We start from the raw sequence: 23,238 nt of genomic DNA, 5'->3' as shown, positions 1-23,238 counted from the left end.
GGTTCAGTCTGGTCTGAGAAAAGATGCAGGCTCTTGTATGACCACAGCCTGGGGACAATACATGTCATCTGCTGCTGTTCATGATCTCTTGGACTTCTGGACCAGATTGTACTCCCTTATATATGGACTCCTCAGGCCACCAATTTTGCAGTAAAATAGTTGATGTGTGCCCTGGGGACCAAAGGCTTTGCCAATTTCTGCACTTTATTCAGCGTTGCCTCCCTCTTTGTTTGGTTATGACCCCTAATAAAGGTATTTTTTTTTCTATTATACTCGCCTATGTGTGTTTTCATTCAAAAAAGACAGTTTGTTTGTGAGGAGGCAGGTACATTTCAAAAATACAATGTGAAATTAACAAGAGAGACCAACACCAAGCAACCTCCTTGAGATTAAATAATACAAGATAATAATTGTGTTATGGTAACTTGACACACAAAACACACCCAAAACAAGATCAGGCTTTAAAGAAATCCTAAAGAAAAAGTTTTAATCTAAAAACATTAAAAAAAAAAAAAAAATTCGGTAGAGGTGACAAATCAAAATATTATATTGATGAAATCATGATAAATAATAAAGAAAGAAGTTTGTGAGAACTCTGTGTGAATATGAGCAGCAAAACAACTTAATTCTTCTAGCATTATAAAGAAAAAGAGAGTGCACTGCATTAAACAATTTAAAACATTGCAGTGTGACGAAAGTCCTATATCCATTCCGAAACGCTAATTTTACCAGACCGAGCAGTTCCGTCTCTGAATTTATTCTGAGCATGCGTGGCACTTTGTGTGTTGGAATTGGCCACACGCGGTCGGAATTGACGCGATCAGATTTTGTTCTCGGAAAATTTTATAGCCTGCTCTCAAACTTTGTGTGTTGGAAATTCCGATGGAAAAAGTCTGATGGAGCCCACACACGGTCGGAATTTCCGACAACAAGCTCCGATTGCACATTTTCCTTCGGATAATCCGACCGTGTGTATAGGGCATAAGAGAGCAGCAGGCGAACACTGAGGATAGGTTTCTTTTTATAAAGGGGAGACAGTTCAACATGGAATGTACATTGGCGAACATTTATTCCCCAAATAGGGAACCAGATATATTTTTAAGGAAGGTCTTGAAAAAACTGGAGGTCTTTAAGGAAGGTAAACTTATAACAGCAGGAGATTTAAATCTGAGTATAGACCCTTGGGTGGATACTACGGAGGGGCCCTTCTCGGTATACACCTGAAAGGCAAAAGGCAGTAAAAAAAATGTTACTTGAGTGTCAGCTGGTAGATGTATGGAGAGTTAGGCACCCAAGGAAAAGGGATTATACCTTCTATTCCCCAGTCCATGGGTCATTCTCAAGGATTCAAACATAAAATCTAATAATAAATATATTGCAGCGCTAGAAACAGTCCAGAAAGGTCTGAAGAATGGGAGAAGTCCAATCACCAGATATAGTGCAGATGTGAAGGGGCACTCATCACCACGTGATAATGTAGTCTGCTTACCAGAAGGCTGTACAGATTAGGCATGTATGGATATTCCTCAATAACATCCAGCAAGTCCAGCTCCCTGGAACCCCTTGTCATCACAGACAGCAACCTCCGTATAACTTCCTTCACAAATCTACAACTCCCAGTAATCGCATCAAAAGTGGGACTTTCCAATATGTGGTCATCAAATGCCCAGGAAGAGAAATGAAGGACCCATAGTGAAGCCCATAATAGTAATAAAACAATTTTATTGTAGTAACTTACAGTTAGAAGTTCAAATTTGCATGCATCAAAAAAGGACAATCGGCTGCAGCGTTCAGCGTGCTGGTGTCAACCTGCCTGACATGTTTCTTCCTAATGGATGTCTTCAGAGGCATGGCTTCGATGACCACCGCACGCTATATATATATATATATATATATATACAAAGGTTAATGGTTGCATAGCTCAGTGTGCATCTATCGCACGGCGCGCCGTGCGCAAGCACACCAGATGCAACCACCAGCATGTAACGTGAGGAGATGACTATACGTCACTCTGCACATAGCTAGAATGTAAACAACGCACTGCGCATGTCTACATCCATAGAAAACCCTGATGAATTAAACGTAGTTGGCAACAGCTGACGCGACCTCACGTTACCGACAGCAAAAACAAAAAACTGATAGGATAATGACAGCGGCAACAGATGATGCGATGCCGCATCATAGCCAACAGCCCGTCCAATGGAAAAGAGTTAAAAAAGGCAAAAATATATCGAATAAGCGCGGACAAACTGCCTGCCAGCGCGTACCATGATATACAGCCAAGAGGAGGAAAAAAAAACCCTAAGCATATTCGGTCTGTCTAACACTAAATGGACTGAAATGCAGTCAAATACAAGTTCACATATTCCAAATAAAAATATAATACAATACATAAAATAGACCCCAATATATGCAAACTAGAAATCAATAAAATGTCATTGAAAAAATCATGTACAAACTACTCAAAAAGGGCTATGAGTATAGATAAAAACAGTATTTTTAGAAAAATCCTGAACAAAACAAAGAATGTGGAATGTGTTAAAGCTAGCTGTTATTAATGAAGCTACTAACATCCCACTGCACATTCAACCCGTAGGGTGTAAGACATTTAAAGGTGTCTATCCACCGGGTTTCCAACCTTCAAATTTCTCTCTTGGTGTAGCTACCTCTCCAATGAGGTGTGAAACGATCAATGGCAGTAATAATAGTCCCCACTGGATTTTTATTGTGACATTCCAGATAGTGACGTGATACTGTATGTTTAGGAAAGGTGTCTATATCAAAAACCTTTGCAGTAGAGTTTGACTTGAACTGACAGTTTTTTTTGTTTTTATTGCTATTAATGCGACACACTTTACATTTGCGACACGTGAAGAAACCTTTAGAGTTCTGGAAGAAGGAGACCCTATTGGGGGCATCAAGAACATTAGGGGCAACCTACAATCTCAAGGGAGGTACTCCTCTATAGATAACCTGTGGATGTTCAGGTAGAGAGGGGCCCAAAATTGTATCATTCTTTAACACGGCCCAATGTTTTTTGAGGATTTTCTTTATATCATAATGTTGTCGTGAGTAGGTGGTCAGTAGAGAGAACTCATGAGTGTTATTATTATTGATAGCTCTGTCTCTTCCCTTCAACATTATAGCCCTATCCATGGTGGCAACCTCTTCAATGGTTTTATCCAAGTCGGCATTAAGATACCCTTTTTCCAAAAACTTGGTTTTAAGATCAGAGGCCTGCACCAAAAAGTCTTCCCTGAAAGTACAGTTACGCCTTAGACGGGTGAACTGACTTTTAGGAACCGCTTTCAACCATGACGGATGGTGGCAACTCCCCTGTCCAATGTAGCCATTTCGATCTGTCTCCTTAAAGAAAGTTGTGGTCCTAAATTTATTATCAAAAATCTGTATATTCAAATCCAGAAAGTGAATGGCAACCCTACTCATTTCGAATTGTAGGGATATGCCCAAGTTGTTCTGATTCAATACCTGCATATAATTGGTCAGCAATGTTTCATCACCATCCCATAGGAGGAGGATGTCGTCTATATATCTGCACCAGTACACCAATTCTGGCCGCCTGTTAGCATAGACGACATCCTCCTCTTATTTGGCCATGAACAAATTAGCCATACTGGGCGCAAATTTTGCGCCCATAGCTACCCCTCTGTTTTGGAGGTAAAAAGAACCCCCAAACCAGAAGTAATTGTGCGTCATGGCGAACCTAAGCAGGAGTAAAATGAATTCCTTCTGTGAAGAGACCAACTGATTATCTCTATTGAGGAAGGAGTCCACTACATCCAAACCATCGGAATGGGATATGGTGTATAATGAAGACACATCGGCAGTGGCCATGATGTAACCATCCTTCCACTCAAGAGTCTCCAAAACCTGTAAAACCTGAGAGGAATCCTTCAGAAAAGAAGGGGTCTGATATACCAAAGGTTGTAAGAACCCATCAATATATTTCCCAATACGGGAGGTAACGGAATCCAACCCGCTAATAATGGGCCTCCCTGGCGGGTTAACTAAACTTTTGTGGATTTTTGGTAAAAAATAAATAACTGGAATCCGAGGGGCCATAGGAACCAAAAATGCTTTTTCCTTTTTATTCATCAAGTGTCTGTTAAAACCCTTCTCAATGAGTTTCTCTAACTCGCTTTTATATTTTGCAGTAGGATCATGAAGGAGGGGGAGATAAGTTTCGGTATCGGACAAAATTCTCCTCATTTCAGAAGTATGAGCTTCTTTATCTAAGATAACAATTTCCCCCCTTTGTCAGCTGGTCGAACAATTATGTCACCCCTATCTTTTAGGGCTTTCATCCCATCTTGAAACTTCTGATTATTTGGATCTTTACGAATTTTCAGTTTTTCTAGATTGTTCAAAACTAGATCCTTAAAAACTGAAATGGACAGTGGAACAAAACCCGGACATCCTCCTCCTATGGGATGGTGATGAAACATCACTGACCAATTATATGTAAGTATTGAATCAGAACAACTTGGGCATATCCCTACAATTCGAAATGAGTAGGGTTGCCATTCACTTTCTGGATTTGAATATACAGATTTTTGATAATAAATTTAGGACCACAACTTTCTTTAAGGAGACAGATCAAAATGGCTACATTGGACAGAGGAGTTGCCACCATCCATCATGGTTGAAAGCGGTTCCTAAAAGTCAGTTCACCCGTCTAAGGCGTAACTGTACTTTCAGGGAAGACTTTTTGGTGCAGGCCTCTGATCTTAAAACCATGTTTTTGTAAAAAGGGTATCTTAACCACTTCAATACAGGGCACTTAGACACCTTCCTGCCCAGACCAATTTTCAGCTTTCAGTGCTGTCGCAGTTTGAATGACAATTGCGCGGTCATGCTACACTGTACCCAAACTAAATTTTTATCATTTTGTTCCCACAAATAGAGCTTTCTTTTGGTGGTATTTGATCACCTCTGCGGTTTTTATTTTTTGCTAAATACCGAAAATTTTGAAAAAAATAAAAGTTTTGCTTTTGTTTCTGTTAAAAAAAATTGTAAATAAGTAAGTTTTCTCTTTCACTGATGGGCACTGATAAGGTGGCACTGACAGGCACTGATACGGTGGCACCGATGAGGTGACACCAATGAGCGGGCACTGACGGGCACTGACGATGGGCACTGATATGCGGCACTGATTGGGCACTGGTAGGCGGCACTGATGGGTGGCACTCATATGCAGCACTGATGGGCACTGATGGGTGGTACTGGGTGGCACTGGTTGGCACTGATGGGCACTGATAGGCGACACTGATGGGCAATGAAAGGCGGCACTGCTGGGCACTGCTGGGCACTGATAGGGTGGCGCTGATAGGCGGCACTGATAGGCGGCACTGCTGGGCACTGATAGGCGGCACTGATGGGCACTGATAGGCGGCACTGATGGGCACTGATATGTGGCACTGATGGGCACTGATACACGGCACTGATATGAGGCACTGATGGGCATCCCTGGTGGCACTGGCAGTGGTAGGCATTGGAGTGGGCACTGACTGGCAGCTGCCTGGGCACAGATTGGCAGCTGCCTGGGCACACAGTGGCATTTCCCTGGTGGTCTAGAGGCATTCCTGGTGGTCCAGTGTGGATCGCTTCCCTGGTGGTCCTGGGTAGGATCCGAGGGGGGGCTGTGCTGATAAACAATCAGCACAGACCCCCCCTGTCAGGAGAGCAGCCGATCGGCTCTCCTCTACTCGCGTCTGTCAGACGCGAGTGAGGAAAAGCCGATCACCAGCTCTTCCTATTTACATAATGATCAGCCGTGATTGGACACGGCTGATCACACGGTAAAGAGTCTCCGTCAGAGACTCTTTACCTAGATCGGTGCTGCGGGGTGTCAGACTGACACACCGCAACAACGATCGCTGCGATGCGCGCCCCCGGGGGCGCACAGCGGCTCAATATCCTGCGGACGTCATATGATGTCCAGTCAGGATTTTGAAACCACTTTGCCGCCGTCATTCTGCTATATGGCGGGTGGCAAGTGGATAATGCCGACTTGGATAAAACCATTGAAGAGGTTGCCACCATGGATAGGGCTATAATGTTGAAGGGAAGGGACAGAGCTATCAATAATAATAACACTCATGAGTTCTCTCTACTGACCACCTATTCACGACAACATTATGATATAAAGAAAATCCTCAAAAAAACACTGGGCCGTGTTAAAGAATGATACAATTTTGGGCCCCTCTCTACCTGAACATCCACAGGTTATCTATAGAGGAGTACCTCCCTTGAGATTGCAAGTTGCCCCTAATGTTCTTGATGCCCCCAATAGGGTCTCCTTCTTCCAGAACTCTAAAGGTTTCTTTCCGTGTCGCAAATGTAAAGTGTGTCGCATTAATAGCAATAAAAACAAAAAAATCTGTCAGTTCAAGTCAAACTCTACTGCAAAGGTTTTTGATATAGACACCTTTATTACTTGTACATCTAAAAACGTGGTGTACTTATTGACCTGTCCATGCGGTCTACAATATGTGGGCCGCACTATGAGAGCCATGAATGTGCGTGTTAAAGAACATCTAACGAATATAAAGAAGGGTTTTCCTAAACATACAGTATCACGTCACTATCTGGAATGTCACAATAAAAACCCAGCGGGGACTATTATTACTGCCTTTGATCGTTTCACACCTCATTGGAGAGGTAGCTATACCAAGAGAAAAATTTCGAGGTTGGAAACCCGGTGGATACACACCTTGAAATGTTATACGCCCTACGGGTTGAATGTGGAGTGGGATGTTAATAGCTTCATTAATAACAGCTAGCTTTAACACATTCCACATTCTTTGTTTTGTTCAGGATTTTTCTAAAAATATTTTTTTATATATACTCATAGCCCTTTTTGAGTAGTTTGTACATGATTTTTTCCAATGACATTTATTGATTTCTAGTTTGCATATATTGGGGTCTATTTTATGTATTGTATTATATTTTTTATTTGGAATATGTGAACTTGTATTTGACTGCATTTCAGTCCGTTTAGTGTTAGACAGACTGAATACACTTAAGCATTTTTTTTCCTGCTCCTGGCTGTATATCATGGTACGCGCTGGCAGGCAGTTTGTCCGCGCCTATTCAATATATTTTTACCTTTTCTAACTCTTTTCCATTGGACGGGCTGTTGGCTATGATGCGGCATCGCATCATCTGTTGCCACTGCCATTATCCTATCAGTTTTTTGTTTTTGCTGTCAGTGACGTGAGGTCGCGTCAGCTGTTGCCAACTACGTTTAATCCATCAGGGTTTTCTATGGATGTAGACATGCGCAGTGCGTTGTTTACATTCTAGCTATGTGCGGAGTGACGTATAGTCATCTCCTCACGTTACATACCGGTGGTTGCATCTGGTGCGCTTGTGCACGGCGCACCGTACGATAGATGCACACTGAGCTATGCCCAGCTTTTTATATATATATAGCGTGCGGTGGTCATTGAAGCCACGCCTCTGAAGACATCCATTAGGAAGAAACATGTCATGCAGGTTGACACCAGCACGCTGAACGCTGCAGCCAATTGTCCTTTTTTGATGCATGCAAATTTGAACTTCTAACTGTAAGTTACTACAATAAAATTGTTTTATTACTATTACGGGCTTCACTATGGGTCCTTCATTTCTCTTCCTGGGTATTTGATGACCACATATTGGAAAGTTCCACCTTTGATGCGATTACTGGGAGTTATAGATCTGTGAAGGAAGTTATACGGAGGTTGCTGTCTGTGATGACGAGGGGTTCCAGGGAGCTGGACTTGCTGGATGTTATTGAGGAATATCCATACATGCCTAATCTGTACAGCCTTCTGGTAAGCAGACTACATTATCACGTGGTGACGAGTGCCCCTTCACATCTGCACTATATCTGGTGATTGGACTTCTCCCATTCTTCAGACCTTTCTGGACTGTTTCTAGCGCAGCAATATATTTGTTATTGGATTTTATGTTTGATATCAACGAACTTTGCTGGCTGCTTGCTTACACATTTTGATTAGCGCAAATTTTTTCCTTTATGATCCATTCTCAAGGATTGATTACATCCTTATAGAACATCAATTATTACCGTATCTTAAAAAAGTGGAGATTAAAGCAATAACTCTCTCTGATCATGCCCCAGTAGTGATGCAACTAGAATTATCGCAAGAGCCTACCGGGGAAGGAACTGGAGATTAAATGACTCTCTCACTCAGGACTTTGAGGTAAATAAAAAAGTTGAGCAAGAGTTGGAGAATTTTTTTGCGACTAATGATACACCAGAAATCCCCCGGTCAACTTTTGGGAAACACACAAGGTCTTTATAAGGGGAATATTGATAGGGGTTGGAGCTGGGAAGAAGAAAGAGAGTGGGGAGAAACTTAGAACCTTATATAGAGAGATTTATGACTTGGAACAAATGACAAGACCCCAGGGAATCCCGGAGACGAGAATTAAAGGAAAAAATAGAGGAATTAGTACAATTGTTAGAACAGGACAGAAAACAGGCTTTTCATATAGTTAATAAAGAAAGGTATCAATGGGGTAATAAACCCGGGAAATTGCTGGCCAGAGTAGTAAGGGAAAAAAAAAGTTTATCCTTACATAGTTACATAATAGGTGAGGTTGAAAAAAGACACAAGTCCATCAAGTCCAACCTATGTGTGTGATTATGTGTCAGTATTACATTACATATCCCTGTATGTTGCGGTCATTCAGGTGATTATCTAGTAGTTTCTTGAAGCTATCAATGCTCCCCGCTGAGACCACCGCCTGTGGAAGGGAATTCCACATCCTTGCCGCTCTTACAGTAAAGAACCCTCTACGTAGTTTAAGGTTAAACCTCTTTTCTTCTAATTGTAATGAGTGGCCACGAGTCTTATTAAACTCTCTTCTGCGAAAAAGTTTTATCCCTATTGTGGGGTCACCAGTACAGTATTTGTAAATTGAAATCATATCCCCTCTCAAGCGTCTCTTCTCCAGAGAGAATAAGTTCAGTGCTCGCAACCTTTCCTCATAACTAAGATCCTCCAGACCCTTTATTAGCTTTGTTGCCCTTCTTTGTACTCGCTCCATTTCCAGTACGTCCCTCCTGAGGACTGGTGCCCAGAACTGGACAGCATACTCCAGGTGCGGCCGGACCAGAGTCTTGTAGAGCGGGAGAATTATCGTTTTATCTCTGGAGTTGATCCCCCTTTTAATGCATGCCAATATTCTGTTTGCTTTATTAGCAGCAGCTTGGCATTGCATGCCATTGCTGAGCCTATCATCTACTAGGACCCCCAGGTCCTTTTCCATCCTAGATTCCCCCAGAGGTTCTCCCCCCAGTGTATAGATTGCATTCATATTTTTGCCACCCAAATGCATTATTTTACATTTTTCTACATTGAATCTCATTTGCCATGTAGTCGCCCACCCCATTAATTTGTTCAGGTCTTTTTGCAAGATTTCCACATCCTGCGGAGAAGTTATTGCCCTGCTTAGCTTAGTATCGTCTGCAAATACAGAGATTGAACTGTTTATCCCATCCTCCAGGTCGTTTATGAACAAATTAAATAGGATTGGTCCCAGCACAGAACCCTGGGGAACCCCACTACCCACCCCTGACCATTCTGAGTACTCCCCATTTATCACCACCTTCTGAACACGCCCTTGTAGCCAGTTTTCAATCCATGTACTCACCCTATGGTCCATGCCAACGCACCTTATTTTGTACAGTAAACGTTTATGGGGAACTGTGTCAAATGCTTTTGCAAAATCCAGATACACCACGTCTACGGGCCTTCCTTTATCTAGATGGCAACTCACCTCCTCATAGAAGGTTAATAGATTGGTTTGGCAAGAACGATTCTTCATGAATCCATGCTGATTACTGCTAATGATATCATTCTTATTACTAAAATCTTGTATATAGTCCCTTATCATCCCCTCCAAGAGTTTACATACTATTGATGTTAGGCTAACTGGTCTGTAATTCCCAGGGATGTTTTTTGGGCCCTTTTTAAATATTGGTGCTACATTGGCTTTTCTCCAATCAGCTGGTACCATTCCAGTCAATAGACTGTCTGTAAAAATTAGGAACAACGGTCTGGCAATCACCTGACTGAGTTCCCTAAGTACCCTCGGATGCAAGCCATCTGGTCCCAGTGATTTATTAATGTTAAGTTTCTCAAGTCTAATTTTAATTCCGTCCTCTGTTAACCATGTAGGTGCTTCCTGTGTTGTGTCATGAGGATAAGCCATTGCAGTTTTGGTTACTGAAGCCCCCCGATTAACTCGTGAAGACTGGGGAGAAGAATAAATTCAATACCTTTGCCATCTCCCCATCCTTTGTAACCAGATGTCCTTCCTCATTCTTTATGGGGCCAATATGGTCTGTCCTCCCTTTTTTACTGTTTACATACTTAAAGAATTTCTTGGGATTTTTTTTGCTGTCCTCCGCTATGTGTCTTTCATGTTCTATCTCAGCCGTCCTAATTGCACCCTTACATTTCTTATTGCATTCTTTATAAATTCTGAATGCTGAGGATGATCCCTCAACCTTGTATTTTTTGAAGGCCTTCACCTTTGCTTTTATATGCATTTTTACATTGGAGTTAAACCATCCAGGATGTTTGTTCGCTCTTTTAAATTTATTACCCAATGGGATACATTGGCTAATGCCCTTATTTAATATGCTCTTAAAGCAAACCCATCTCTCCTCCGTATTCTTTGTTCCTAATATTTTATCCCAATTTATGCCTTTTAGCAAGGTTTGTAGTTTAGGGAAGTTGGCTCTTTTGAAATTCAGTGTCTTTGTGTTCCCTTCATGTTTCCTATTTGTGTGATTTATACTAAAACTAATTGACCTGTGATCGCTGTTACCTAAATTGCCCCGTATTTCCACATCTATGATCAAGTCTGTATTGTTGGTAATCAGTAGATCTAGTAATGTTTTATTTCTAGTTGGTGCGTCTACCATGTGACCCATAAAATTGTCCTGCAAGACATTAAGGAACTGGCGAGCCTTAAATGAATGTGCAGTTCCCTCCGCCCAGTCTATGTCTGGATAATTAAAATCCCCCATTATGATAACACTTCTCATCCTTGCTGCTAATCCAATTTGTGATAGGAGATCCGTCTCCACTTCCTCCCTCAGGTTAGGGGGCCTATAGCATACTCCCAGTATTATTTTCCCCTTAGCTTCATCCCTTTGGAGCTCTACCCATAAAGATTCCACCTCCTCCCTAGCCCCCTCAGTGATGTCATCTCTCACATTCACTTGTACATTATTCTTGATATATAGGCATACCCCTCTCCCTTTTTTACCCTCTCTATCCTTGCGGTATAGGGTATACCCTTGAATGTTTGCCAGCCAATCATGAGAGCTGTTGAACCAGGTCTCTGAAATTCCCACAAAATCCAAATCCTCCTTGTACAACAGTATCTCTAGTTCACCCATCTTGTCCGCCATGCTCCTGGCATTAGTGAACATGCCACATAGTTTAGACCGGTCGCATATTGTCCTCGTATTGGGTGTTTCAAGATTGCAACTAGGACTTGCTACTATACTCACCTTGTGTTTTTGTGCTTTGGTTAACCTACCACTAATGCCCCCAATACTACCCTCTGGAATATCTTCCGCGCTGGCTATCACTGTCTCTGGACCCTCCCCCCCATCGCCTAGTTTAAAAACCCCTCTAACTTTTTGGCCATCTTCATTCCCAGCAGATCTGCACCCTCCTCATTTAGGTGCAGTCCGTCCCTTCTATAGTACCAGTTACCGACTGAGAAGTCGGCCCAGTCCTCCAGGAACCCAAACCCCTCCTTACTACACCAGCTCTTCAGCCACTTGTTTACTTCCCTAATCTCCCTCTGCCTTTCTGGTGTGGCTCGATGTACCAGTAGTATTCCTGAGAACACTACCTTGGAGGTCTTTTTCCTCAATTTAGCTCCTAAGTCCCTAAAATCGTTCTTTAGGACACTCCATCTGCCTCTGACTTTGTCATTGGTGCCAACGTGCACCATGACAGCCGGGTCTTCCCCAGCCCCTCCCAGTAATCTGTCCTTTATCCCAAAAATTTAAAATGCGACGGGGAAGATGGTATATTCATCTCCTGAAATAGCAAAAGTATTTCATGCATATTATAGCACGTTATATAAGGTGAATCAGAGACGGGATGATATAGAGAAACACGATGTAGAAGTTCAGGAGTACCTGCGGGGCCTAGACCTTCCCAAGGTGCCTAAGGAGGAACTGGAACAACTTGAAGCCCCGATTTATCAGGAAGAGGTGGCAAGTGCAATAAACAGTATGGCCCTGGGAAAGAGCCCGGGCCCTGATGGGTACTCTATTCTGTACTATAAAAGATTTCAGAGAATCTTGATACCTAAACTATGTGAATATTTGAACACTCTGGCAGAAGAAGAGACTTTGCGGGAGGAATCATTATTGGCTTATGTAACTCTCATTCCAAAAGAAGGGAAGGACCCATCAGTTCCAGTGAGTTATAGGCCAATATCTCTGTTAATTACGGATATAAAAATTTTCGCTAAAATAATTGCAGAGAGATTAAAACCGCTACTCCCGAGTTGGATACATAATGATCAAGTAGGATTTGTGAAAGGGAGAGAGGGAAGAGATAACTGCCTTAAATCAATGTTTTTGATCCATGAAGTACAAAGGGGGGAGACAACAGTTGCTTTTCTGTCGATAGATGCTAAAAAAGCATTCGACAGGTGGACTGGGAGTTTATGCTCTGAACATTAAGATACCTAGGTTTGGGGACTAAGATGATGAAATGGATATCTGCTTTTTATTATCACCCAACATCAAAAATCAGAGTAAACGGGAATTTATCCTCATCCCTTGAATTATTCAACGGGACAAGGCAGGGGTGCCCCCTCTCCCCAATGCTTTTTATAATTGCATTGGAACCACTGTTGGCAGTGATCCGTAAGAATTCGGATATCAGGGGGGTGAGAGTGGGAGAACGAGAATACAGGGTAGCTGCTTACGCGGATGATCTGCTATTCTATATGTCCAACCCTAGGATAACAATTCCGAGTATACTGAGGGAGCTGAGCAGATATGGAAAACTATCTAACTTTAAAATAAGTATGTCCAAATCCGAGAGTCTTAACATTAATATTCTAAGGGAGGAACAATTGGCAATTCAGCCCAAAATTCCCCTTCGTATGGTGTAACAAGGGATTGGGGTATTTGGGCATAAAGTTGACGGCATCCCTGGGGAATATGTTTGAGGCTAATTATATACCAGTGCTTAATAAGATTAAGAAACATAAACCTCTCTCATGGATAGGTAAAATTAACGCCGTAAAAATAAATATTCTAACTAGAATGATCTATATCTTCCAAATGATCCCAATAGCAGTGCCTCTGGAAAATTTTAGGAAATTAAGATCAATGGTATTAAAATGTATATGGTCACATAAATGGCCCAGGATTGCATATGCAATACTGGTGAGGGAGAAAAGGGAAGGGGGATTAGCAGCACCGGACTTCGAGAAATATTATCAGGCGATTTCTATCTCTCGAATTGCAGAATGGGCGCATAATAAAGAGGGGGAAAGTTGGGTAAATATAGAGATTACACAAAGTAAGACAGATTTGCAAAAGATGGTTTGGATTCCACTGCAATATCGGGACCTAGCAATTAGTACAAATCCACTAACTAGAAACACTTTTAAGATATGGGATGGATTAGGGAGACTGCATCACTGGGAATATAATTCACCACTTATGTCTATACTAGGCACAAACTACTTTAAGCCGGGGAAAGAGGAACACATATATTTCACAGATGGGCAAAAGAAGAGGAAATATTATTGCAAGATGTGATGAAGGGGAATAGGATATATACATATACTGAAATTACACAGAAATGGGGAAACAAGCCACTAGACAAATGGAGGTATGTACAATTAAAGCACTTTACACAATCACTGCTACAACCATTGCGGGGAAAAGGGCACATGAGATTAAATTGGTTGTAAACCCATTACAACCACTTTAACCTACAGGTAAGCCTAGATTAAAGCTTACCTGTAGGTACAAGAAATATCTCCCAAACCTAAATGGTTTAGGAGATATTTGCAGGAATATTGGCACCGATGTCTATGACGCATGCGCGTGCCTGAGCATGGCATTTCTAATGGCGATCATGCCGTAAGTGGCGGCACCAGCGCGCATGCGCAGGAGTGACGTCATCGCGGCTCCGGCCAGTCACAAGATGCCGGGGCTTCCATCTCAGGTAAGGTCAGCTATGCATACTAGCTCATTATGCCTTTGCCTTGCAGGGTGTATTTTTTTTAAGAGACTTTACTTTCTCTTTAATAGAGAAACTACTTTGTTCCCCTTTTAAGTTTAAATCGAAGTATATCTAAAATTTCTAAAATCCTTATTAAAGAACTAGAATCTGAATTTCCGCCCTATGGGAAAATAGAAAGAAGATATTGGCTTTCTTAGGGATGAAGAACATAAAAGGAAAATTCTTGGGACAGCGTAATACTTGTCATGTGATATAAGAACAGTGGAAATGGGTTATAAACTGCTGGCGAGATGGTATGTGACACCACAGAGGGCGCATAGGTTCGGGAATATATAGGGAAAGTGGATAGATTATAGAAAAGGTGAAGAGTGGATGAATGAGACAGTGGTTTAGATAAGAGGGAGAGGAGAGGAGGGGGGGGTTACTTTGGGTGGGGGGAGAAGGGAGAATAAATGTATATTGTAATGATGATATGGAAACAAGAAGGTTTTTTATTTATATGTATCTGATGTATGTCTAATTACATAATAAAAGAGAGAATAAAAAAGTGTGTGTGGTGGCAACCAGGTGAGGAGTACAAAGACAAGTGTGTCTTGCCTACAGTCAAGCATGGTGGTGGGAGTGTCATGGTCTGGGGCTGCATGAGTGCTGCTGGGACTAGGGAGCTACAGTTCATCGAGAGAACCATGAATGTCAACATGTACTGTGACATACTGAAGCAGAGCATGATCTCCCTCCCTTCGGAGACTGGCCCGCAGGGCAGTATTCCAACATGAAAACGACCCCAAACACCCCTCCAAGATGACCACTGCCTTGCTAAAGAAGCTGAGGGTAAAGGTGATGGACTGGCCAAGCATGTCTCCAGACCTAACCATGAATGCCAACATGTACTGTGACATACTGACGCAGAGCATGATCCCCTCCCTTCGAAGACTGGGCCACAGGGCAGTATTCAAATATGATAACGACCTCAAACACCCCTCCAAGATGTCCACTGCCTTGCCAAAGAAACTGAGGATAAAGGTGATGGACTAGCCAAGCATGTCTCCAGACGTAAACTCTATTGAGCATCTGTAGGGCATTTCCAAAAGCAAGGTGGAGGAGTGCAAGGTCTCTAACATCCATCAACTCCGTGATGTCGTGATGGAGGAGTGGAAGAGGACTCCAGTGGCAACCTGTGAAGCTCTGGTGAACTCCATGCCCAAGAGGGTTAGGGCAGTGCTGGAAAATAATGATGGCCAATATTGACACTTTGGCCCAATTTGGACATTTTCACTTAGGGGTGTACTCACTTTTGTTGCCAGCGGTTTATACATTAATGGCTGTGTGTTGAGTTATTTTGAGGGGACAGCAAATTTACACTGTTATACAAGCTGCACACTCACTACTTTACATTGTAGCAAAGTGTCATTTCTTCAGTGTTGTCACATGAAAAGATATAATAAAATATTTACAAAAGTGTGAGGGGTGTACTCACTTTTGTGAGATACTGTATATATATATATATATATATACACACACATGGACTGGCCCTATTTTCAATATAAGTACTAATATTGGTCTGTATGTACCTGTATGGACTCATGGATGTACTAGTGGTGTGTATGTGTGTACACCCAATGATTGATACATGCAGTTGTGTAGGTTGGCGATAGGTATGAGCACATGATGGGTAAGACTCACAACATGGTAGAGATAAAAAATGAAGAAATTACTCAAAAATCTATTAAAATCGTTTTTCGATAAACAATAAAATGATACAATTGGTGGAAGCCTTATGGGCCTGGGAAGTAGTATACTTACTATGGTTGGGGATCATAGATGATAAGTGAAGAGTGGGACCATAAGGGTCCGCTAAAAAAGAAATAATAAAGATGTTATTCAAAAAAGATGCTCACATAGGGGGGTGGAAACCAGGTACCTTGAGGCAAAAGAGGCTCACAATAGGGTGTGTACCTCTATGTCCTCCTGCTGGCACAGACGTTTATAACGTTCTGCCGCAGGAAACGACCCTGGAATAGACTCAATGACCCACACCCTAAGACTAACTGTGCATTTGTTGTGGTGCACTAAAAAGTGTTTTGGAAAACTATGATGGTCACAGCCCTTTTCAATGAACCGTCTATGTTCACCAAAACGAGCTCTAAGGGCCCTAATGGTTCTACCAACATAGAACAATCCACACGAACAAGTGAGGCAATATATGACAAAATCAGTAGAACAGTTATAAAATTATTTTAGGGCATAGCTTTTCCCTTTGACAGAAAAGTTTTTTTGGCCATGATGGATAAATTGACATGTCAAGCAAAGGGGTTTCTTGGATTCGTACATCCCCACTAGTGGGAAGAGGACCAGCGGTTTTGTTTTTGGCATGAAATTGTGTGATGAATCGTGTAGGTTGTTTGGTAGCAGTAGGTGGTGGTATGCGAGAACCAGTGGGTAAACTGCGATAGTTGTCAAAGGCCTCATCTATTAGAGAAGTAGGGTAACCCTTATCAAGACATTTCTGTGAGAGTAGTTGGCCATGAATATCATAATCTTTTTCCTATATGTATTGGTTGTCCTTCTGTAATAGTGTCATTGTGTTCCGGTCCTGTGTGGCCAATCAGAGCAAGCGCACACGCTGGGATCTGTTGTCCCATCCCACAGCAGAGACACTGTTCATATAAATAGTACCCTTGTGACACTGTCACTCCAGACCTGTAGAAGGAGCTGATGTTCTGAGCACGTAGCCTATCTGTCCACATCCTGTTATTGCACTGTTCCTCCGGATGTATCTCCGCTGTCCTTGACGTAATTTCCATGCGTTCTACGCTGGTTCCAGATGCCTTCCTGGTGGCCCCACTACATGCTGAGGATTCTTCACACACACAGCCACACATTGAGCTGATTCCGGACACTGGGAGCCCCCTGGACTACTGGGAACAAATGAGCCTGTTATTTACTTATCTCCTGTGAGTGATTTTAAGTACCTTGCCATTAAATATTGATCCTACTACTGCACTTAGGTGGCGCTTTATTGTTTTTCTCTCTCATTGTCTCCATCATTTAAAATACACCTATGATAAAAATTATAGATCCTTCTTTTCTTTGTAAGTGGGCAAACTTACAAAATCTGCAGGGGGACTAAATATTTATTTTCCCCAATTGTATGAATAATTTTAAGTATCGCAAAATTCTAAGCTGCCTCTTTCTTTATATAGCTGATGACAGGGTTACTCGGGTTACTGTCATTCAGCTTTTGTGTGCAGCAGGTCTTTTTTTTGTTTTCTTTGGTGAATCAGCGGCAGGCATCATGACTGACAATTGATTTACAAATGTGGGGGGTATTTTTTCAATAAAGAATTTGATAAACATTTGGGTGTCTATTTCTAGATGACATCTTTTTTTTTGTGTGAATGAGTAGGAATACTATGTACCCCCCATACTCATTCACGTAGGGTGGGCGGTATCTGAGGGCCCCCATATTATCAAAATGGGCTTTGAGATTCTGATAAGCTACCCACCTGCAGACCCCCACAACCACTGGGCAAGGGTTGTGGGCATGAGAACCTTGTCCTCACCAACAAGGCACCCCCCAATGTTGGTGGTGTGCCATCACACAGCCTGGGCTCATAGTACTCCCAAACTGAGCAGCGCTCACATGTCACTTTGTGTGCGCAGCTTAGTACAGGAGAAAGGCTGCCACTAAGAAAGAAGGAGGAAATACCTATATTGTTACCAAGCTATCTAGAAGAAAGCAGGAAAAAGGTATGTTTAGTGGTAGAGATTGTCATGTTTGGTCAAGATAGCCAGAGTCCTGCTTCAAGCCTATGTTATAGTCACAAGAAAAGAACAAATATCACAAACAAATACATTTAGGGCTTGTCCAAACGTGTGTTGATTATGAAGAATGAAGCAATGCTCATTAGGTTTCTTATGGCATTTATGATGTGTTTATGATGTGCTTTTGTTGTTTTTATGAAACACCGAAAACGCTTCAAGAATGATTGAAGTGTTGCTCTTCCCGTGTGAAGTGCTTAAAGAAGAAGTGATGTTGAGAAAATGGTCTACTTTGAGGCAAGTTTAGGTTGTGATGTGATGGCAGACATTTTTGCAAGATCCATATACTTTCATTTCTTTGACACTTGGCTTGGTCTAGCTCAGCTTTGCTGAATCAAAAAGCTTTGTCACTGGCAATAATGCTCAATGCCTCTGCTCCTGCTTGGCACTATCAGTATTGCTGGCTGACTTGATGCTTCTGCCCCATACAGAAACAAATGGTGTTACCACACACAGCTGCTCTTTACAAAAAGAAAGTGGCTGGAGCTGCTCTGTCCTAGTTCTCTATTATTTCCCAGTGCATTCTAGGATACACAGACCTCCACTGCCTCTCCCCCAGAGCCCAGCTAACACTTTATAAATGCTTCACCAACATGCCATAATAGCTATAGGTGCAGTTATAAAGCATTACCATTGAATGGATCAATGTAGACAGCTGACAATCGTCGATGCCTCATAAAAGCGAAATGCTGCTTAATTTTTAACACAACGCTACCACTCCTGTGTGAACAGCACTGTGTGGTGCCATTGTAATATTCAAGGCAGATGTTCAAGGGCAATTATGAGGCTTTAAAAAATGCTGAATAAATGCTGCTTAAATACAGGGTATTGACACACGTGTGAATGAGCCCATAGATATACAGATACAGTACACCATGAGAAAAAATACAATAAAATAATTAAGATGTACCTGAGCTGTGCACAGGGCAAGGATAGATCTCACAGTGGTCACCCCATCCGGCCCCCAAAGAACAACAGCATTGCTCTTTTGTTACATTTACAGCAAGAACACTGTCACAGAACAGAGTGTCATCCAGACTCAGAAAGCAGTCTCGAAGATCGAGTCCACGGGAAACTTCTTTACAGGAGGCAAACAAAGAGGATATATGAGAAACAAGTTGGCTGACACAGTTAGTAAAGTGCTGTCTATCTATCTATCTATTTATTTATCTATATTTACATTTTTTAAATAGCATTTTATATTTTGTCATATTTAAACAGGTGTTTAAAACATGTGGGCATGTGCTAGGAGTATGTATGTGTGGTGTGTTGAAAAATGTTTTATTGCTGTTGTAAAGAGTATCCCGATAAATGTTGTTGTATGTATACAATGACAATAAAGTATCTTATCTTATCTATCATTAAATAGGATACACACCCTCACATTTCTTGTGGTCCTCAGTAGGTGCAAAGCCAGGGTCACAGATACACATATATGATCCATCTAGATTCTCACACTTGCCATGAGGTGAGCAGATTTCTGAGAAAAGGGAACATTCATCTATTTCTGGAGATGTAAAAATCAAGAAAGTATGAATGAAAATCACTTAACAGAAATTAATACTTTCATGAAAACTTGACTAAAAAAATACCATTGAGATACCCAAACCATTTTCTAATTTAACATTTCTGTTTTTTGCAACCAGCTAAGATTTCCTAAACCTGCCCTAAAAAATAGTTCTTTTACAACCATGCCGCCAACACAGGTTTCCCAGAATTCCCATTTCCCTGTTTAAGCAGTTGGATATTTTTCTTTCATAAGCTTGAAAAAGAGTTTTAGGTAAAATTTCAGGCATCTCCATGCTCTCCTTAGCTTTACAGCTGTAATGCCCCGTACACACGGTTGGACTCTCCGATGGAAAATGTGTGATAGGACCTTGTTGTCGGAAATTCCGACCGTGTGTGGGCTCCATCACACATTTTCCATTGGAATTTCCGACACACAAAGTTTGAGAGCTTGCTATAAAATTTTCTGACAACAAAATCCGTTGTCGGAAATTCCGATCGTGTGTACACAAATCCGACGCACAAAGTACCACGCATGCTCAGAATAAATTAAGAATTGAAAGCTATTGGCTACTGCCCCATTTATAGTCCCGACGTACGTGTTTTACGTCGCCGCGTTTAGAACGATCGGATTTTCCGACAACTTTGTGTGACCGTGTGTATGCAAGACAAGTTTGAGCCAACATCCGTCTGAAAAAATCCATGGATTTTGTTGTCGGAATGTCCGATCAATGTCTGACCGTGTGTACAGGGCATAAGCCTTTCATCTTCAGTGACAAACTTGCTAAGAATTTTACACATCTGCAATGATGCTAGGGATATTGCTTTACGACATGATTACAGAAGGTATGCCACACCAATTAGCATTTACAGTGCCTTGCAAAAGTATTCACCCCCTTGGCATTTTTCATGTTTTGATGGAATTAACATGGATTGTTTGAGGATTTGCATCATTTAATTTACAGAACATATAAAAATATATATATATATAATCGAACTTAGGATAAAGAATAGGTCTGCTCCCTCCCCTAATAGAGGTCCCCTAGGGGATCTCCTGAAGATGAAACACAAACAATTTTTTGGGGTAGATGGCGCTACCTACTGATAATTGATACCAAGATGTGGATGAAAAACGTGGTGCACATGATGTTAATATAACACTCACTGATATATCACAGACACATCTTTATTTGAAGCACTGTTATTTTATTTGAGTTTGGGATCATACACATTGAGCATTGCTGGGGTACACTTACTTGTGGTGTAGTTCTTCTGCTCCCCCTTTCTTTCTTTTTCATCCATGTCTTGGTATCAATTATCAGTAGGTAGCGCCATCTACCCCAAAAAATTGTTTGTGTTTCAATTTACAGAACATGCCCACAACCTCAAAGATTTTTTTTTTTTTATTGTAAAGCAAACAAGAAATAGGATAAAATAACAGAAAAAGTCAATGTGCATAACTATTCACCCCCCTAAAGTCAATACTTTGTAGAGCCACCTTTTGCAGCTATCACAGCTCCAAGTCGCTTTGGATAAGTCTCTATGAGCTTGCCACATCTTACCACTGGGATTTTTGCCCATTCCTCCTTGCAAAACTGCTCCAGCTTCTTCAAGTTGGATGGTTTGTGCTTGTGAACAGCAATCTTTAAGTCTGACCACAGATTTTCTATTGGATTGAGGTCTGGGCTTTGAACTACTTAAACTACTCAAGTGTTGCTTTAGCAGTGTGTTTGGGGTCATTGTCCTGCTGGAAGGTGAACCTCCGTCCTAGCCTCAAATCACACACAGATTGGTACAGGTTTTGCTCAAGAACTCTGATCAGTTTCCCAGTCCCAACTTCTGAAAAACATCCCCACAGCATGATGCTGCCACCACCATGTTTCACTGTGGGGATGGTGTTCTTTGGGTGATGTGATGTGTTGGGTTTGCGCCAGACATAGCTTTTTCTTTGCTGGCCAAAGAGTCAAACTTTAGTCTCATCAGACCAAAGCACCTTCCTCCATACATTTTGGGAGTCTCCCACATGCCTTTTCGCAAACTCAGAATGTGCCATTTTGTTTTTTGCTGAAAGTAATGGCTTTCTTCTGGCAACTCTGCCATAAAGTCCAACTCTATGGAGCGTATGGCTTATTGTCATCCTATGTACTGATACTCCAGTCTCTGCTGTGGAACTCTGCAGCTCCTCCAGGGTTACCTTAGGTCTTTGTTCTGCCTCTCTGATTAATGCCCTCCTTGCCCAGTCCGTGAGTTTTGGTGTTCGGCCTTCTCTTGGCAGGTTTGCTGTTGTGCCATGTTCTTTGCATTTGGTTATGATAGATTTGATGGTGCTCCTAGGGATCATCAAAGATTTGGACATTATTTTATAACCTAACCCTGACTTGTACTTCTCAAAAACATTGTCTCTTACTTGTTTGGAGAGTTCCTTGGTCTTCATGGCAGTGTTTGGTTGGTGGTGCCTCTTGCTTAGGTGTTGCAGCCTCTGGGGCCTTTCAAAAAGGTGTATATACATAATGACAGATCATGTGACACTTAGATTGCACACAGGTGGACATCATTTCACTAATTATGTGACTTCTTTTTTTTTTTTTTTTTTCTCTTCTTTTTTTTTTGCTACTTCAGCGATTTCATTGAGAGGTTTAAAATCACCATTTCTAGCTCATTTTTGTCCCATCTCATTATCGTCACATCATAGTAGCAGGGCCGTAGCTTTTATTCAATTTTGCTATTTTAAGAAATCTTTGTTTATTCTTTACAAAAAATTGCAAAACACTCAACTAAACTTAACCCCTGGTGTGCTACTAGGATCCCCCTCCCAACCCCCCCAGTCCCCCCCACCCCCCTCCTGCAGACATGCTTCCGATAAAACGAGCTTTCATTTACAAGAACTTCTCGGCAAATCTCCTTGTTTTTTTAAAGGATATCCACTTCGCCCACTTATCACCCTCCAGATCCGTTTCAGTCTCGGGCCTATTGTCTACCACCTCACCCGCCTCTAAGATAAAGATTTCATTTACCCTTATTAACCAATCTCGAATATTTGGGCTCTCAACCTCCATTTTTTTGGTATGAGATTTTTTGCTGAGTTTAGTAATACCGGAGTTAGAGATCTAATGTATTTTCTGGTGTGGCCTTCTGTCCCATGGAACAAACACACCCAGGGGTCCTCCCTAATCTCAGTACCCGTTATCTCCTGTATGATTTTTAACACATCTTGCCAGAATTTTTTGATAATTGGGCACTCCCACCAGAGGTGGGCCATCGTTCCCCTAACGGAGCACCCCCTCCAACAGTTTCTGGATGTTTCCAGTTGGAGCTTATTTATTCTATCTGGTGTCATGTACCATCTGGCTAGGCATTTAAAATTTGCTTCAATCGTTCTCATGTCCACTGCTAATTTATGTGTTGCGTTGAAAATGGCCTCCCACGTCACTCTGCTAGGTGCAGATCCCAATTCGGATTCCCATTTATTGAGATAAAATGGTGTCTCTGCTTCACCCTCATCCCTCAATATTTTGTATACTTCTGTTGTTTTCCTTAGTACTCTATTCTTCAGAAACAATTTCTCCAATGGCCTGAGGTTCTTCTTATCTCTAATAGGGCAGGGGATGCTTTTAATAAAGTATGCAAGCTGGTTATA

General features: G+C 41.7%; 1 protein-coding gene across 8 annotated transcripts in view; it reads right to left on the bottom strand.

The window, feature by feature from the left end:
- LTBP3 (latent transforming growth factor beta binding protein 3) overlaps nt 1-23,238 on the bottom strand; it is a 1,979,464-nt gene that overhangs the window by 843,442 nt on the left and 1,112,784 nt on the right. For all 8 annotated transcript variants that reach the window (XM_073605046.1, XM_073605047.1, XM_073605043.1 and 5 more), the window contains 2 exons: nt 19,474-19,602; nt 19,006-19,173 (listed from right to left, as the gene is read on the bottom strand). In XM_073605046.1, the coding sequence (XP_073461147.1) occupies nt 19,006-19,173; nt 19,474-19,602 (297 nt within the window). The remainder of the gene's footprint in view (nt 1-19,005; nt 19,174-19,473; nt 19,603-23,238) is intronic.

This window comes from Aquarana catesbeiana, linkage group LG11 (assembly GCF_042186555.1).
Source record: "Aquarana catesbeiana isolate 2022-GZ linkage group LG11, ASM4218655v1, whole genome shotgun sequence".
In the NCBI taxonomy this organism is placed as follows: Eukaryota; Metazoa; Chordata; class Amphibia; order Anura; family Ranidae; genus Aquarana; species Aquarana catesbeiana.
Note: the sequence above shows the minus strand (reverse complement) of the source record. Positions and strands in the feature narration are given on the sequence as shown.